Source organism: Talaromyces rugulosus, chromosome IV, assembly GCF_013368755.1.
Source record: "Talaromyces rugulosus chromosome IV, complete sequence".
Classification (NCBI taxonomy): domain Eukaryota; kingdom Fungi; phylum Ascomycota; class Eurotiomycetes; order Eurotiales; family Trichocomaceae; genus Talaromyces; species Talaromyces rugulosus.
Window position 1 is genome coordinate 2,651,736 of NC_049564.1, and position 18,262 is coordinate 2,669,997.

An 18,262-nucleotide genomic window follows, 5' to 3' on the forward strand; every position below is an offset into this window, starting at 1 on the left:
ATTTACTATTAATCAAATAGATTCGCATGGGTCTCTATCTCAGTCTGAGAAATCTAGGGAGCTATGTGAGAACGTAATAATCGCTTCGCTTTCTTGATGTCTTTGCGTAATGCGCCGATACCCCCTTGTCCCTCCTCTGGGCGTCCTCCATCCTCTTTTAAAAGGAGTGCTCTGGCAATCTCCGAAAATCCAGCGTTAAATATTAACCCATTGTGGCTATTTTCACGTGTTCCGATACGGAACTCTCGCGGCAGTCCCAAAAGAGTCTCCATTCTCTCAAACATGTTGGTCACCAGCTGGATAATCATCATGCCTTGAAGATTGCCGGATTCTATTCTTGTTAGTAAAGTGGACTAAGATCTTGGATTCGGTAAGCAGAGACGACGTACGGAGAGGAAAGTTGTTGAAGCCATAGAGCCCCGGCAGCGGATGTATTGTGCGATGGTCGGTTTCAGAAATAGCCTGGACATACTGTTGTATATGCCAGAACAATGCCACGTGAAGCCTCAAAATGTGTATATAACAGGTGAGAAGTACGAGAAGAACGGAACTATCGAGCTGAGTGTGATACACGGCCGTATTGCTGAGCTGCTGTTCAGAGGGCTCGGAACCTTGCATACTATCATCGTGAGAGAGTGGCGTGCTGGCAGAAGTACTTGCATAACCTGCGGAGGTGCTCGACGTATCGAAGGCAGAGTTTGGTGACGATTGCGGCAGTTTGATGGCAATGAGGTTCAGAACATCCAAGTAATGCCGTGTGTTGTTCAATATGTCCTCTAGAGGATTTGGCTCCGACGGCGATCCAGCTTCTCCACACACTGTATCTATGAGAGTCTTGAAGGTTACATAAGGTGGCCCTCTTGATATTTGCTTTAGCAGCGAGACCAGCTTGAGATTGACCTTGGACAGCTGTTCGGTGTAGCTGTACGTGCTACCAATGGCTTCATTGTTCTGTACATCTGGATCAAAACAAATTAAATCTTCCGAAGATGAGGCTTCGAGTATTTCTTCACAATATGGTAGCCATGAATTATCCCGTGGCGGTACCCCCGGGGAAGAAGATTTAGCTGTAGGTTTGGCAGCTGAGGTGGACAGAGGATTGTCAATATCGTCGTAGCTCCATACTAGGTTTCCCAAAGTCAGATAACCGCTATTCCAGGCGTCCACCGGGTCGGGCGAAGGAGCCATTATAAGAGCGTTGAAGCCAGTTGAAGTTTTTTCAGACGGCCAGTCGATGGGAGCATTCGTGGATAGTGTCTGTAGGCCGTTGCTGTTATGGTCCGGCCGCTGGCGATTGCGAGGGTTGTCGGGATAGCTGTAGTTGCGCATCCGATATATTGGACTGGTAATACACTGGGCATTTGCCTTTGCACATCTGTCGCATGTATCTGTTCCCTCGCGAAGGCAGCGCAACTTTTCACCGCGGCAACGATCACAAGCTGAGCGTCGCACCGACACACCTGGCGTCTGCATTTTGCTATCTTCTTTTGGGCAAAGGAAAACTGATGTTGAGCTGGCACGTCATCGCTTCAGCTCTCATGCCACAACTAGGACCCGATTGGATGCTGCTTACTGCCTTGACAGAACAGCTCTGCCTCGGAAAACCACCATAGCTAACTAAGGCAACAGTAATGGTGACGGACGTGTCAGTGTTGGGCTGCGGCCATTTTCTTTGTTCGGAGTCGGAGCTCTTTAACCCAAAGCGGAACTGCTTGTGTCACAATGGGAATAATATGTTATAGTGCCTCGCCTTTGTCTTCTTGCATGTTTTATTTATTATATTAAATTTGTTGCGAGATCCTTGTATCTTCTATTCAATCTCTTGGGACAAGAGAAGAGAACATTTACAACTGCATCGAAATGGCCACCACCACTTGGTCTTTGGTAGCTGCGTCGAGCGTACGTGTATTGGTCTACGATATACGAAATCCACTGACATCTTTTTGTACAGCTGATTGCCTATGCGATAGCACGCTCAGTCTACCTTCTTTACTTCCACCCTGCCTCCAGCTTTCCGGGGCCAAAGCTCGCCGCGGTCTCTTACGTTACTTACTGCTATCATTGGTGAGTAGGAAACCCTAGTTTTGCGAGCCATGATGTGTAGTAACAGACAGGTAGGATACGAGGGCGATACCCATGGTTTCAGGAAGAAATGCATCGCAAATACGGTATGCGTTTTTGGTCAACTTGAACCCCCTTTACTGAAAGAGCTTTCCAGGGGATGTTTTACGTGTCGGTCCGAATGAGATTGTCTTTTTCACGCCGCAAGCAGCCATGGGTAAGTCAACCACTTCAGAGTTATGTATCAAACTCAACCCGTGTCGTGCTAGATTCCAGATGCCCGCCATGAAGAACCAAGAACTTTTCGTTAAAACAGACGTCATGGACTTTGGTGCCGGCGACTTGGGCTTTATATGGGAATCAGACCCAGCGAAGCGCAATGCTGTGGCAAAAAAATTACTCCCTGCCTTCAGTTCTAAAGCTATCAGAGAAAAGGAGCCAGTGGTTCATATGCACATGGACCTTTTTGTTTCTAAAATGAAAGAGCTAGGGAGTAAACCTGAAGGCCTCATTTTGAACGATGTCCGTATTCTTGGTCCCTTCATCCTGTTCCGTGCATTCATTCGGAGCTAACATTTACAGTGGCTTGTTTGGCTCTGCGTAGACATGGCAGCCGATCTAGCCTATAATCGGGAATTCCACCATCTAAGAGATGGTAAGATATTTTCTAGTGAGAAAATAAATCGAGGAATGCTGACTCTTTGTTAACAGGCAAGACATCTGATTTCGTTGAGACCCTCCGTGGTACCAGCTTTGCCGGAACGTTAATCCAGCTCTCTAAGAAGATTTCCATTATAGGGCTATTGGCGCCTTTCTTTGTGCCACTACGCATCCTACGTACTAGCACAGCTATCTTCAAAGCCAACAGTGAAGCAGTTAAGATGCGTATTAACAACCGAGGGAAGACGAGACATCCTGATTTCATGGACTACATGATCTCGCCCGATCATCCCGAACCAAGCACCAAAAAGGAGCTCACACACATCGAACAGGTTGCATTACAGATGTTCATCGCTGGCTTTGATCCCATCCAGGTCACCCTCTTTGCAGCACTGTTTTTCCTCCTCAAATATCCGAACACTTGCGCTACTCTCACCAAAGAAATCCGAGACTCGTTTAGTACCTACGAAGAGATTACACCTAATGCTCTGGTCAACCTGAAGTATTTACATGCGTTCATCCAAGAAAGCATGCGTACGCACCTAGCGGGATCTAATGGCATGCCACGAGTAAGCCCTGGTGCTACTGTTAACGGTGTCTATGTTCCTAAAGGAGTAAGTTTACTTCTCTTTCTCCATCTCATTATTATTATTATTTTTTGTTGTTCCTTAATATCAATCCCAAATCTTACCTGCGTTTAGGTTGTTTGCCAGCTAAGTCCATTAACTGCTATGCGCCATGAACGGTACTTTCGAGACCCTCGAGAGTTTCGCCCGGAACGCTGGCTACCACACGATCATCCTTTATTTGACGATCGATATTCCAATGACCATTTGAAAGCCTTCTTCCCGTTTGCCCTCGGCCCCAGACAATGCACTGGCAGAGAGATCGCGTGGTCACAACTTAGGTTGTTTCTAGGTAAAGTGTTATGGACTTTCAACCTAGAGGGTGTGTATGGACATGAGAAATCGTTCGACAAGGACTTTAGCGTTCATGTCATGTGGAACAGACCGGAAGTATGTATGCGGTTTTTGCCCGTTAGAGGAGAGAAACTGTAGGGATTCCATTGGCGGTGTCGGTGCAGCTGGAGTTGAACATGGGAAGTCAATGGCCATGCCTCGAGTCCCGAAAGAAAGTAACTGGGGCATTTCAATAATACAAGTGATGCCAGCAATATCTATAAACATTCTTCATGGCCTTCAATTCAAAGTTTTGCACAAAATCATCTATTAAGAAATCGACTTTCCAAGGATTGGCAACATACCACGAAGAGCTAGAACTTGACGTAAACCTGAGACATAGGAAGAGATCTGTAAACGTGTGGCTATAATCTGTCACCTCTTTTTTTTACTACTGTGAAAGTTTGCAGTCGGCATATACCATCCCCACTAACCCTAATTAGGAAATGTCTCTCCGACTCATTCGGCGTCCTGTTACCGTATTAGGTAGTCTTGTTGCTTGTTTATTTCAGAGCTTCGAAGAATTTGGAATATTTAAACCATGACCGCGTCTTTTCCTCTTTCTTTCTTTCCCATTTTCGTTTCACAACGAAAATCAGCTTCACAGGGTACTAACTCTTGACCAAGAAAATATTATTATCCCTCTAGCCCTAACTAGTATCTCCGACTCGTCGCTTGAGTTGACATGGCAGCTAAAGAAAAGTCACTCGCCGTTTCTTACGGCTCTAATTTTAGAAGGGATCAAGATACGATCCAAGCCTCTTCGTCGATTGAGTCTCCAAAAGCGTCAGAAGACTTTGAGCGTGGCTTTCGCTTCTGGGCTATCATCGTTGGGCTTGCCACCTCATCACTCCTAGCATCGCTAGAGCACACGGTCTTAACAACCGCAGCACCGCATATTCTTCAAGACCTCGACCTCGAGGAAAATTTTATTTGGGTCACGAACGCCTTTTTTGTTTCCAGGTGAGTCTTGGTTCCCTCCCCGGTTTCCTGGTAATGACACTGGCTAATGATACTACTAAGTACGGCATTAACCCCCTTGTTTGGACAACTATGCAACATTTTCGGGCGCAGATGGGTCTTCCTTCCAATAATCGCTCTCTTTACATTGGGCAGTGGTATATGTGGTGGCGCGACGAACGGCGGTATGCTAATCGCAGGTCGCGCGATCCAGGGTGCAGGGTCTGGTGGCATAGTTATCACATCTAGTAAGTAAATCTAGTACCCTGAAAAGACAACAGCTAACGTTCTTGCTTCGCCATGCAGATATAATCATATCGGACTTGTGCCCCTTACGAAAACGAGGTCAATACATGGCTGTCATTCTCTCTATCTTTGGCATCGGTGCAGCTCTGGGTCCCTTCATTGGAGGTGCCATCGCACAGTCGACCACATGGCGCTGGGTCTTCTATATTAACCTTCCCATTGGTGGACTTTGCCTTCTTATCATGTTTCTATTCCTACACACTGAGTATCGAGATGATAGATCTTTCTTCAGCAAAATCAAACGAATTGATTTTGCTGGAAACGGGATTCTCATGGCTGGCACTGTAGCCATTCTCTACTCACTTACCTACGCTGGGACGATCTATCCATGGTCATCTTGGCATACCCTAGTCCCGTTGCTTTTAGGGTTGCTAATTCTTGTGCTCTTTATAGCCATCGAGGCCAGTGGTATTATTCCGGAACCAGTGATGCCCGTCCGGCTTTTGATGCATCGCACATCCATCATTGTCCTCATCAATACCTTTCTCAATTCCGTTGTTTACTTTTGGTACTTGTATTACCTTCCTGTGTACTTCCAGGCTGTTTCACTGTATTCCTCCATGCGTGCAGGATATTCTTTGCTCCCACAGGCCGTGGCCGGTGTTCCTGGCGCCATGATCGCAGCCATTTCACTAAGCCGCTGGGGAAAATTCAAACTGATCCATTTCTTGGGCTTTGCATTGACCACCCTCGGTATGGGTCTATTTTCGATACTAGGAAAACACACTGTCATTGCTGAATGGGCTGTCTTCCAAATCATAACAGCACTGGGTATCGGTATTGTCATCGACACCCTTCTGCCTGCCTTTCAGGCACCGGCTTCTGAGGCAGACCAGGCTACTGCAACTGCAACCTGGGGCTTCTTTCGTGCGTTTGGATGCATATGGGGTGTTGCAATCCCCAGCGTCATCTTCAACAATCGCATCGATCAGAATCTTTACACAGTATCAGATAGCACTGCTCGCCAGTTACTCGGCGGTGGCGGTGCCTATCAGCAAGCATCGGCAGCTTTCGTACAGAAGTTCCCTCTCAACGTCCAAGAAGAAATACGCTCTCTGTATATATCTGCGCTAGATCGCATATTTTGGATTGGCGCGATTTTTGCTGGGTTGGCATGTTTGCTCGTTCTCCTCGAACGCGAGGTTCCCCTAAGAAAGCAGCTTGATACCGAATATGGACTCAAAAAGGAAAAGCTTTCGCAAGCAGACACGGAAAAAAACGACAGTTCCACAAGCTGATCAACACAGACCAAGTCTGCATTACCTCGGATTAGATTTTAATTATTGTGTTTATTTGCAATAGGATTTTGTACGAAAAAAAATCCGGCCCGGTAGATTCGATTGCAATCCATATTTAGTGCTTCACATTTTATAATTTAGACTGCGTAAATTACCAATAAACATGTCCCTACTTGCGATATTTGAGAAGACTAAATGCAATAGCTATGTATGTCCACCAGTCAAAATGATATAATCAAGAAAGACGGAGAATACAAATTAGCCAAATGTTGATATACCCGCAATCCAGACAGTCCTCCGTGTTTGGCATTTTGCGTTAGTGAAAGCGTACATTGCTAATTTTGCCTTTATTGTTCCCAATTTGAAAGCCTGAGTTGGTTCCTTGGAATACAACACTGTTATTGTAGCTTGTGGTTGATTGGATAACCTTTGTAACAGTCTGACTGAGCATATTGTCTTGATCACCAGCTGCATCTTTCAGTAGCGAGAGGGAAGTTTCGTTCTTGTTCATCTCCGAAACTTCTTCATCGCAAAGCTTCTGCTGGGCTTCTTGGACCGCGGGAAAGAGATTGACCAAGTCATTGACCGAGTCACTGATATCCTCGATAAGCCGCGTGAAGTTCTTTTCTTCGTATATGGTCAGTTCGGTCTGCTCCTCGACTTCCACCTCGCCTTGTCTTGCTTTGACAAGCGTATCCATTTTTTGATGAAGTGATGCGGCATCTTCGTCTAATTCCTTCGTAGGATCCATCACACCGACGGAAGGATTGCGCTTCTTAATCCGGTTTGAAGTCCTCTCGGCGTCATCGAAGCTCTCTATAATCCTGTCTAAAAGCTCTTTGACCATTGGAATGTCTTCCTCGGAAATCTTGACATTTTCGAGGGATTTTACATTGTCCAGATTTCCCAATCCCACCGACTGACTCCAACGGGTCAGTCGGAGCCTGACCACACCCAGCTTCAATAGGCTGTTCTGAAAGCTTTTGCCAAAGTTCTGGCCCATTTGGATAGATCCGAAAGATGCAACGACGCTGCTGAGCACCTTAGATTGTTCGGCCATTTTTTCCAACGTCGCTTGTTGCATTTCTTTTATATGGTCCTGCTTGGTTGCAAGGTCCTGGTTCTGTTCAATAATGGTGTTTGTGTTGGATTCAATAGATCTTGTCCGCTCGTCTATGAGATTCGCGTTCGAGACCAGAAACTCGACACTGCCGTTCATGCTTTGGATGACCTCGTTAAGGATCTGGACAGTCCTCAGAGTGGCCAGACCGACAGCCTGGCTCAGCTCGTTAACGGCCTCCTCCAGATTCGTGGTAGCTCCGGCCAGTTCCCTGTCAGTGCCGTTCATCAAGCTATCAAACCATTTCTCTAGTCAATTATCAGCCATGGCCCAGGCCACGAAGACACACAACCATGGGCAGCTTACTCATTCGTTTCTCTGAACTATACTTTTGTGCAATTGCGCAAATCTTCAGAATGCTTGAGAACACACGCGAAACGCACCGTTGAAACTGAGGCAGATTTGGCATTTTCTGGTCAATGATAGACATCCTGTCGAGGAATCGATGGGTGAATTCGAAAAATCCCATGATTTTGTCGTAATCGGCAGAGACATCAGCGAATGACTTAGATGCGTCAGCAGAAAGACTTCAAAGTATTCTTCGGTATATCCGTACCTGCATGACCTGCCCGAAGGCTGAAAATATCAAGCTTGCTGGCATGGCCGGCGGAAAGGCCTGGAGAGCAAAGGCAATTAGGACTATCTGTGTTTTTTGGGGTGAAAGCTTACCGAGGCCGTATTTCCAACAGTCTGTATGGTGTTGACAATGGTTTGGATCAACCACATATTGTTTTTGAATGCAGTCCGCACTTTAGCGACTTTGCTTTTGTCATCACGAAAGCCTTTGAATTTGTTTGAAAGGTCTTCGGTGCCCCCAATCACCTCTTCCATGCTCCTAAATTGCCCTAGTCGAAGACTTTTCCCCGTCGTCTTCTCGTAGTCTTGCACCGCTGCCTGCCATAACTGGGCTAGGTCAGATGCCGCTGGAGTAGTCATGGTTGCAACAGGTATATATCGATTTGTGATAGAGACGTCGTGGGTATATAGAACGGGCCAAAACGACTGACCTCAGTTTGGGAGTTTGGTGCAAGAAAAATAATTTTCTCCCAGAACTACCCTCGTACGGGGTTAGTGTACTGTTTTCCAAGTGCTACATGTATAGTCCCCTATAGGTTGATTAGATGACACTTGCACTTTTGGATTTATTTATTTATTCATTCTCTCTTTGGTCATAGCTTTGATCCGTAACTTGGCTTTCAGGCTTGCATCCGGCAACAGCTCGGTCAAACCAAACCGTGGCGTAGCTGAAAGAGTCGCACCGTAGTCCACAACCTAAAACACCCTTGTATTTTCCAGTTTTTTGGACCTAGATTCAGTTCTCCCCGGTCTGCATCACGGCGCCACAAAATCAAATCCAATGAAAAACTTCCACGTACATTCTAAGACCGCACGTTGTCCCATGATCATCCAAGAATTTTGTTTTTTACACCCCTATTCTCTACAGCCCTCCAGCAATGTGAGCGTGTGTAACGGTCGCGCATGATATGCATGAGCTTAGTGGAGAGTCACAGCAAGTCCCCCGGAGCATGCAAGTCGCCTGATTTGGAATACACATGTATAGTATTTTCGTGTCTGGATGTTTGTTATCTTGCTGCTTGCCGGCACTTCCGCGACCCCTTCTGCTCTGTGACTGGACACGGCATATACTTGATGTTACACGGCTGTCATTGTGCTCGTTTTTGAGGCCGAGAAATTTTCAGCGAAGTGTATTCATGTTTTTTTGTGAACCCTTGTATGATTTCTGGCTATACCATTTATTGACTTGGAGGATACTAGTGCATTGATCGGTATTAAGCATTTGGAGGCGATAAAAAGGAGAGATCGAAACGATAGTTGAAGCAATCTCGAGCAATCTCGACATAAACATGAGAGAGACTGAATCGAAACCGACAATACAAGCACCCTAGAGCTAAATAACATGCTTAAGGCCATCCAATTCAAATTCCATTTTATCTCCCACCAAACGTAAATCCAGTCTGGTTACCCGTGTTCTGTCCAAGCTGGTAACCGTAGTTGGTTGATCCAGCAAAAGATGCATTGGAGATATTGTTTGTGGTTCCTTTTTCCTCAGGTTCGGGGAGATCCCCTACCCAGTCCACAAGAACCCTGGACACATTCTTGAAATCCTTATCCTTCTCGCTCTCAAACCGGCTCATCTGGTGGTGGTTGCCTTTAAGCATGGTAGGATCGGGAGAATCGCCAGGAAACTTGGCCACGGATTCTTCCACAATCTCAATCTCCTGGTTATTGATAGCCACAGGAGATCCCTCATAAAAGCTCTCCACATTGATGGGGTTTGCTTGTATGAATTCGGCAAATGCTTGGGGAATTGCCAAAACATGCTTCGATAGAGATTGTAGCTCAGAATCGCTTGGAACATCCTCCTGAGCCAGTTGGAAATATTTCTTCGCTTCAGATAATGTTCCAGGCTGGTAATGTGGTGTTCCAAGCAGCAAAAGACCCGCGGCACAAGTGACGAGCTGTCTCTTCTTCTCGTTCTTGCTCGCTCTCATAAGAGCCTAAGAAAACACGTCAAGGTGTGGCTCTGAATCAGCTTGTGCTCCCAAATATGGACGTTTAGTCAGGGTATAATATACATTTTCAACGACCAAGCCTCCAAGACAGTGTGCGACAAAGATCACGGGTCGCTCTGCCTATGTTTAGACACCCCAAGGTCAATATGTTAAACAAAGGTATATATTGTCATTGGCCATGCTAACCTTTTCGGCACGTCGCTCATCCAAAAGCGAATTCACCAGGTCATCTGAGTTCCTAGAAATAAAGTCGCGCTTGTTCCAAAAAGCATCGATTGTTGGATCATCGTCATATTCAAAGGCCAGGATGCGAGCCTTGGGAATCTGTGCAGGGAGAAGCTTTTCTGGCCAAAAGATAGAGTTCTCAGCGGATGTCCAGTTTCCTTGGTCAACCTTCAAGCCGGGGACAAAGACGAGACTGTATTGCTCGACTATTAGTCAATGCTGGGATTTTATGCTCTGTAGAAGACAGTAGACAATCATACTCTAGTCTGGCGTCTGCAGAGTCCTTGACGATATTGATGGACATTTTGAAGTAATGGAGAGAAGTCTTTGGATGTTATGTTTGAATTTGAGGCCTGAGATTCTTGTTGGGTAAATACACGGCGAATTCATACTGTAAGACGTTTAAAGCACCTAAACCCTAATTGTCAATATTTTCCGAGGGTGGGCTGACTGAATGCACTGTCTAGGATCTGCACTAAAAAAATAGATCAAAACGTTGCACCTATCTTCAATCCGGGAAGGCTATTGAATTCAAATCATTGTCCTCCTCCCATCAAAGCCACCTCGTTAGCTAACCATATTATTCCAAGGTTCATCTGATGAATGATGGCCCTGTACTACACACTGATGCAGGATTCCCGAGAAATGGAAGAACGTCGTCTTAATCCGAGTCCCTCAAATGCATCCAGTAGATTTTCGATGAGAAGAGCCTGCATAATGCAACGGGATGTGAGAGGGTGCAACTGAGCGTTTGTCGGACGAAGACTCGGGTTGAGCCTATGTACTGTGAAGGCGATTATAGTTTAGACAGAATCAAAATAACCTTCCAGACAACCCTCGGCTGGAAGAACCCAAGCGATCATACCACGTCTGATTGGACGACGCTTGATTTACACCTCATATGAGGCGTCGCCTTCGCAAGCTGAACTGTGGAGGTAGTCCCAGAGGGGACGAGTCCCACACAGATTGAACTGAGGATACAGCCCAGCGAATATCATTACACGCCTAGCGGTTGCTTCGTTTTTTTGTTGTTGCAAGATGGATATTCCTTCCAGTCGTCAGTCCCTCAGAAGACGTCAATAATTACGAAAGGAATTGATTAGCTTTATGACAGTTTTCAGTTAATTCAAACTTTCACTATACACGAATCGTAATCGATCATCTACAATTGTGAAATCCACTTATCACAATGAGATTACCAGGATCTAAGCAAGATGTCAGTAAGAAATGATTCAAATACTAAACAGAAACGTTATGGATCCACTGACTCAAGAAGGCGCCTTCTGCGGACTTCTCCAAGTCCGAGAACAAGGGACTCCAGATGGGTCAAAACTATGGCAACATGGAGGCTTCCTTCTACAGCGATTCTATCCAAGGCATTAACATTGCTGCAGGGGCCTCCGTATATATGGGTGTGTGAGACGAGACATATCTTTTTTTTCCTCTTTCTACGAAAATTGAGCAACTGGTGGCTAACAGACTCGATCAAATCCTTCTCAGGTGAGAGGAAGAGTGTTGAAGATAAGCTCCTCGATGCCCTTATTGCCGGCGATGGCAAAGACAGATGCGACATCAGCCGAGCCGAGCCAGGAACGTGCGAATGGATCTTTAAGCACGACGCCTTTCGCGCCTGGATTGCGACGGATACTTCAATACACACGCCGCTATACATCCAGGGGACTCCTGGAAGTGGGAAAAGCGTCTTGCTAAATTTCATCGCCAAGGAACTGGAGAAGTGGATGCGCGTAAAGACACCGTCTGGATCATCTCCAGTCGAGAGGGCACCGCCTGTGGAGCTGGGTATACCGGGGAAGACTATTGCGGCTGTATGTTTCTGCGACGATAAGAATGAAAAACGGCGGAAGCCGATATGGATTCTGAGGACTCTCTTCTACAAAATGATCCAGCAGAATCGGAATCTGGCAAAGTATGCACTGAACCATTTGCAGAGCGTCGAAGATCTTGACAATGCAGGATCCGATCCAGATGAATTCCATTCTCTCGATGTCTTGCAAAAGATTCTGGATGAGATAATGCTAGATCCGGAAGTGGAGGTTCTCTACTTCATCATCGATGGCTTAGATCAGTGCGGGCCTCATCTACCGGCAGTTATTCGTCTAATCAGTGACCTTTCTACAAGAGTCAACATAAAAGCCACTTCGCAGGGAGCAAATTTTAGCCTGCGCTGCATCATCTCTGATCGAGGGAGTAAGATTGCCCGCGACAAAATGCTTCCCCAGTACAGCATCGACATGCCGAAGGACAACAAACGTGATATCGAGGAGGTCACGGAAAAGAAGATCAAAGCTATCCAGGAGTATCGCGAGTTCTCTGATGCCGTTCTCAACTCCACTATAGACTTGTTGAAAGAAAGCTCTAGAGGCATGTTCATGTGGCTTTCACTGGTCTTGGAGGACTTGAGCACTTGGGACGGTGTCTGGACCGAGACGAAAGTCAAAGAGAGACTACACAGCATCCCTTCAGATGTAGCGATGTACTACAAAGCGATGCTGGAACGACAGCAGCGAGATTCTGCCACCATATTACGTACATTGTTGATGTGGGTGTACTTTGCATGCCGGCCCCTGACGCTGCGAGAATTGAATGCGGTATTGACTCTGAAAGAGGAGAAGGGATATACTGGTGGTGAGAGCACAGATGAAGACATTGGCGCATTGCAGCGCAGCATTGAAACCAACTGGAGTGCACTACTCCTTGTCCACGACGGCACAGTTCACTTGAGTCACCAATCGGCGAAGGACTTCTTGTCTGAGGTCTTCAATGACGAGGGGGAGAAAGAATACCGAGGATACGGAATGTCCACGTCGGATGCACATCGACAAATGGCGGCTGCTTGCTTGACGTATCTCCAGATTGACAACATCCATAAACGTGAAGTGCCCAAGCCCCCCGTGAACAGCGACGGTATGATAGATGAGACGCAGCTTACGGAGGTAAGAAAGCAATACCTTGAAGGCTATCCCTTCTTACAGTACGGGGTCGAGTTTTTGGGTCATCATCTTCGAGAGAGTCAAATCCGAGAAGAAACAGACGTCAAGGGTATGAAAGAATTCTTCAGCGCCGACTCGGCAGCGTTGTTGAGCTGGGTCCGCTCGTACGATCTCTTGAAGCGATGGACATCCGGAAAATGTAAGTTCTGCAGTCGATCTCTCGAGCTTCACGTGTTGACCTTCCCTTCATCAAATTATCAGATTCGGGGTTCTCCAGCAGCACTAGTTTGCTCTTTGTGGCAGCACGACTCAATCTTCCTTGGCTGGCCGACCGGGCAACAACCTGGAAATCTATTGGATCTCTCCCTGTCGATGTGCGTGCGCCGGACATGTCTGGCTGGAGCGCCATACACCTTGCTGCGGACTCAGAGGCGACGGAGATGGTAGTGTGGCTCCTCGAGAATAATGCGTACGTGGACGCTGAAACCATGGGATACCCACATCCGGGTCGTACGGCCCTACATTTTGCTGCTTCCAAACGGTCCGAAGCTGGGTCCCAGATGGTTCAAACACTGCTTAATGGTCGTGCAAAAGCGACAGCCCAAACGAGACAAGGTGGAAATACACCCCTTCACTATGCCGTCGACGGTCACTCGGTTGCAACAGTGCAGGCGTTGCTGGACTTCCATGCCGATGCAAATGCCACAAACAGCTCTGGCATCACCGCTCTTCACAAAGCAGTCGCTGTTCCTGGACTGGAGGAGGTCGTGGAGGCACTGCTCAAGGGCGGTGCAGATCCCAACAAGAAGACCAGCATTGGTACGGTTTCCGCAGCTCGGGCATTGACAAGTCTGAAGGCTTCTCGGGCTTTGTGGCAAACTTATTACGAAGTCAACACCTCGCAGAGCGCGCTACATATTGCGGCGAAAGTGAAGGACGCAGAGCGCACTGTCGAGATTCTCCTCAAACAAGGCGGAGCAGATCCAAACTGTCAGGACAGCGCTGGGCGGACTCCACTCCATGTTGCAGTGGCGTCGACTGATGCAGAGGCCATCACAAAGCTACTGATCGAATCCAAGGCCGATGTGAACGCGCAGGACATGGATGGTAAGACGCCCTTGCTTGTATTCTTGACAGTGGCGGGACTGCAAGCAAAAAATCAGCCGTCGGAACTTGATGGCCAGGTATCGCGCGAACGACTTCTCGATGTTCTGTTATCGGCAGGAGCTGACCCGGCCCTCGAAGCGAAAGACAAAAAATCCCCGATCAGTTATGCTACAGAATCACAACTGCAGTGGGCAGTCGAAAGGTTGGCGCGAAAGCTTCAACAGAAGGGAAGTCACAAGGATATCTCGTCTGAATCTGCCAGTGGCGAAAAGGATGTGAAAAAGGGGTTTGTGGACGCTCAGGTGTCGCGATGGATGCCAAAGAGATCCAAGTCATAACTAACTAATTAGGATTGTCGAACTTTGTACTAAGGGGTGTCGAGGTACGATTCCACAATGTGGTTCTCAGCTGAGGGTAACTGACAACCGAGTAAACTGATAGATCTATTGATACTAACATAGTATACAAGTCCAATTGATCATCAATTTGACGCACTGATATTTTATTTTTAATAATATTTAAAGTAATTGAATTTGAGTTACTATGAAGCAAATGATCCAAAATACCTGATGTCAATTGATACAATTGGCAAGATATCTACCTAATTTTATAAACACACGGCTTCAAAACCTTTGCCTCCTCTTCAGCCGTCAACCCCTTGGCATCTACATCATGATCAATAAACCTCTTCTTCGTCTGCGCCGGTGCTGGTGCCGGCTTTCCCGATGGCGCGATACCGGCATATTTGCCCTTGGTCGGTGCACCGCCAGCTTTGACAAACTCCATTTTGATGAACATCTTGTTCGACTTCTCCACAGATTCTTGTTTGAGAACAAACCCTCTTGATCTGAAAATGTCGACAAAGGCAGAAGTGTCTGTTTCATCCGAGGAGCCATTCGCCTGGTTCTGGCTGTTGGCGGCGTCTTCAGCGTAGATGTCATCTTCTTCATCAAAGCCCTCGTCGTCATCGTCTCCTCCTTTGCCGCCTTTCTTTTTCTTGTTTCCTTTCTTCTTTTGCGTGTTGCTCAGCTCTGGCTTTTTCAGTCCAATCTGGGCCTTTTTGCGGTTTACGCGGCCGAATCGGCTCTTGACTTCGCTCACCCAGCATTCGCCTTTGCCGTCACCGCGGAGAACACGATATGCTTCTTCGACGAATGAAACCCAGTTTGTGCCCATCAGGCTGAGACAGAAAACGGCAATGTCAACGGTACCATCTGCTAGGGGCAGGTTGGCAACGTCGGCCTTGGTGATCAGTGGGTCTGGAGCATGGAGGTCGTAACTGAGGAGTTTCAAATGTAGTTTCTTTGCAGATGGGGTCAGGGCACGAGCGAGCTGGGCGTCACCACAGCCCATGTCGGCAATGGTACAAGCTCCACTTGGTCTCCGCGGAAGAGCCACGAGCTGATTCGGTCCGCCGGCAGATTTGTGTGGACCTTTTTTGTTCGAGTTGGGGGACACGGCACCGCGTTTTTGAATGGCCGTGATATAGCCATCCACGGGATTCGAGGGCCATGATTCCTTGACTTGTCTCGAGAATCCAGCATGGTATTCGGCGAATAGCTCGGGGTTCGCAGTGAACATTTCAAATGCTTGTTTCGAAGGTGTCGTATAGAGCGTCTCGTTCAGATGGCGGAACCGAGCTGACATGAGCTTATCGCGCATCTTTTGCTGCAACGGAGTGAGCTTTGCGCCGGCAGCTGGGGCTGGAGGCGGAGGCGGAGGAGGAGCAAGGGTCTCGGACGCATCAGCGGCTGGGACAGGTTCTGAGATATCTTCCTTTCCGTGTTTCTTCTTGTTGTCTTTGTTCTTCTTTTGTTTTTTGCCGGGTCGGCTTTCTTCTTCAGCCTTGACAGGACCGTCACTGGTGGTGTCAGGGTTGTTCTTGACCACATCCGTCACATCATCGGCACCTCCATCCTTTTGCCCCTTGTTATTTTTGTCCTTGTTATTCTTCTTTTTGTTCTTCTTGTTGCCGCCATCTTGAGGTTTGGTATGGCCCTCGATGTGACGACGAAACATCTCGTCGAGATTGGATTTGGTGACGGCACCATTGTTCCTGGCTTGCTCTCTCTTTCTCTTCTTATAATTGCCCGGCTTCTCCGTTTGTTCGCTCTGCTTCGATGCGTCTGCAGCGTCAGGTACTGGAGCTTGTTCTTTGGATGCCAATGCTTCTGGCTGCGATTTCAGATCAGAGGTCGAGATCGACCAGCCGGGGACGGCAAACATTGCTGCAAGGAATTCCTCGAATTTTGCTCGAGGTACAACGAATGACTATCCAATTGTCTTGCAGACTCATGTGTCCATCGGAACGAGCGTCTAGGCGACTAGTTTCATGTGGACTTTTTTTTTTTTTTGCCGTTTGTCAGGAAAAATAAGTGACCTTGGGCTGACCAGTGAAAAAGCGGCAAGCAAAAGGCGGTCAGCACCTAGTTTGTCATGGCTTGGCACTCGGTGCAGTCTCCGATATTCGAGCCTCATTAATCCTCAACCGGACGAACTTCACCGTACCGGAATCATTTTCGCTGACTCAGTGACATCCTGACTGTGCAATGTGTAGTCTTTGAGAGATCGTACACAATAATCGCCAGGTAGCATTGCCTCAATACTTTGATCGTGACATACAACCGCAACGATACTCTCTTCCCACAGTGACATCGCCCTTCTTAGCAGGGCAATTCCCACGCCGTTACTTACTAGCTAGATTCGCCATACAGACACCTCCGCGCTATAACTCCGTTCAGCCGAGTCCAGTACTTACTACTTGGCTAGTGCAAACGATAGACGGTGGTGGTACGTATGCCTCAGATCCGCCCTTAAAGCGAACAAAAACCAAGCTAGATGTCGGTGAGCCGGGCAACGATATTCTCCGCGGTGGCCTGTCACCAATTCCCTGTCATAGCCCTCTCTGATCAATTATGACCGAGCATTATCAGACTGTGGTGCTACACTATGCTTTTCGGTAAAGTCCGTAGAATCAGCCTCGGTCGGTTGTGGTACCCGATATTAGGCCCGACCCACGCCGATGAATAGCTTGTTCTTGTTCTCCAGATGAGGCGTTTGCCCATAGATCATGACTCGAGCCGGGCTTTCCGTCCTTTCCGGTCTATCTCTCGATGGCAATGCAATTATTCATTATTCAGACTCGGCGAGCAAGTCAGTCTGAAAATTTCTGTACACCAATCAGAAACCGGGAGGCTTTCGGGTCTATATTTAGCTCTACCGTTCTGCATCAATTTTTTTGGGGTTCAGGTGCATCTAGAATCCGTCTGGAATCGGCCGTTTCTGCATCATGCAGATGTACTGGCACCGACTTTAAGCGTGCAGGATGTGGTGGAAGCATTCTCGGTCGTAATTGGTCCTGTTTTGGTTGAAGAAAATGGTGTCCTAAGGCTTGACAGGAAACCCAAGCCCCCGACTGCTAGCAACTGTGCGACAAGGCTGAATTGCCTCTCCATTAAATTCATCCACAATCTCCAGGCTTGGCGCAGCCTCACCTGGCCCAGAATGGTAATTTTGGCCGTGGCTGCAGCTAGCACGTAGAAGAATCAAGGGTGGCTAACCGAGCCAAAATCTAAGTGCCTCCTTACTATACGAGAATCGACCTTGTGTAACCGCAAGGCAGACTGCAGCATGCCACATGGTTTTCTTTGCGTTAAGGCAACTTTTATCCGTATCGATCCTAGGGCGATGAGACTAGCCACTTACCTCGTAGCATGGGACTGAAACAGGCAAGGTCGAGCCGTCTCCAGCAAAATCCTCCTTCGGGCCTTCGGTAGGCTGTAGCTCATGCTTCAGATGAGATGAGATAAACAATTCCCCGTTCCGGTATGACACGAGAAAAAGGTTTGAACTAACTTGCTTTGAAAACCTTTGATCTTTTATCAAGTGCTTCTCTAGGAGCACAGTGAAGTCAGGTGGTGTGGAGCCTAGAAGGCCAGTTTCTCGAGCCTAAATCCTAGCGATGGGCCCGTGACAATTACAAAGGTCAAGTGCAATGCTACACATGCTTCAAGCGTCAAAAAAGGTATCAAAGGCGAAAACAAGCTCACCAGTTCATTGCGACGAAAACCGGACCGACCTCGGTCAATGAACGCCCTGGAGAACAAGGTTCTAAGCCCCAGGATTAGCCCCCAAATTCGAC

General features: G+C 47.5%; 7 protein-coding genes across 7 annotated transcripts; 3 read left to right on the forward strand and 4 right to left on the reverse strand.

Annotated features, from left to right (window-relative positions):
• Positions 1-53: 53 nt before the first annotated feature.
• TRUGW13939_07725 (uncharacterized protein) lies at positions 54-1,473 on the reverse strand (the record flags this gene model as incomplete). The annotated part of the gene is made up of 2 exons (XM_035490863.1): positions 54-331; positions 390-1,473. 2 exons carry the CDS (start codon positions 1,471-1,473, stop codon positions 54-56), a joined length of 1,362 nt encoding a protein of 453 aa, XP_035346756.1.
• A 387-nt stretch (positions 1,474-1,860) lies between these two features.
• Positions 1,861-3,779, forward strand: TRUGW13939_07726 (uncharacterized protein; the record flags this gene model as incomplete). Its single annotated transcript, XM_035490864.1, has 7 exons — positions 1,861-1,899; positions 1,952-2,064; positions 2,119-2,168; positions 2,219-2,583; positions 2,644-2,716; positions 2,773-3,335; positions 3,423-3,779. The coding sequence occupies 7 exons, from the start codon at positions 1,861-1,863 to the stop codon at positions 3,777-3,779; spliced, it is 1,560 nt and encodes a 519-aa protein (XP_035346757.1).
• A 586-nt stretch (positions 3,780-4,365) lies between these two features.
• On the forward strand, positions 4,366-6,184 carry TRUGW13939_07727 (uncharacterized protein; the record flags this gene model as incomplete). Its single annotated transcript, XM_035490865.1, has 3 exons — positions 4,366-4,643; positions 4,704-4,888; positions 4,947-6,184. The coding sequence occupies 3 exons, from the start codon at positions 4,366-4,368 to the stop codon at positions 6,182-6,184; spliced, it is 1,701 nt and encodes a 566-aa protein (XP_035346758.1).
• Positions 6,185-6,500: 316 nt separating this feature from the next.
• On the reverse strand, positions 6,501-8,240 carry TRUGW13939_07728 (uncharacterized protein; the record flags this gene model as incomplete). The annotated part of the gene is made up of 4 exons (XM_035490866.1): positions 6,501-7,552; positions 7,611-7,809; positions 7,861-7,920; positions 7,974-8,240. 4 exons carry the CDS (start codon positions 8,238-8,240, stop codon positions 6,501-6,503), a joined length of 1,578 nt encoding a protein of 525 aa, XP_035346759.1.
• A 1,013-nt stretch (positions 8,241-9,253) lies between these two features.
• Positions 9,254-10,367, reverse strand: TRUGW13939_07729 (uncharacterized protein; the record flags this gene model as incomplete). Its single annotated transcript, XM_035490867.1, has 4 exons — positions 9,254-9,823; positions 9,902-9,958; positions 10,025-10,256; positions 10,324-10,367. 4 exons carry the CDS (start codon positions 10,365-10,367, stop codon positions 9,254-9,256), a joined length of 903 nt encoding a protein of 300 aa, XP_035346760.1.
• An 885-nt stretch (positions 10,368-11,252) lies between these two features.
• On the forward strand, positions 11,253-14,459 carry TRUGW13939_07730 (uncharacterized protein; the record flags this gene model as incomplete). Its single annotated transcript, XM_035490868.1, has 4 exons — positions 11,253-11,279; positions 11,340-11,475; positions 11,543-13,213; positions 13,276-14,459. 4 exons carry the CDS (start codon positions 11,253-11,255, stop codon positions 14,457-14,459), a joined length of 3,018 nt encoding a protein of 1,005 aa, XP_035346761.1.
• Positions 14,460-14,718: 259 nt separating this feature from the next.
• TRUGW13939_07731 (uncharacterized protein) lies at positions 14,719-16,347 on the reverse strand (the record flags this gene model as incomplete). Its single annotated transcript, XM_035490869.1, has 1 exon — positions 14,719-16,347. The coding sequence occupies one exon, from the start codon at positions 16,345-16,347 to the stop codon at positions 14,719-14,721; it is 1,629 nt and encodes a 542-aa protein (XP_035346762.1).
• Positions 16,348-18,262: the final 1,915 nt, after the last annotated feature.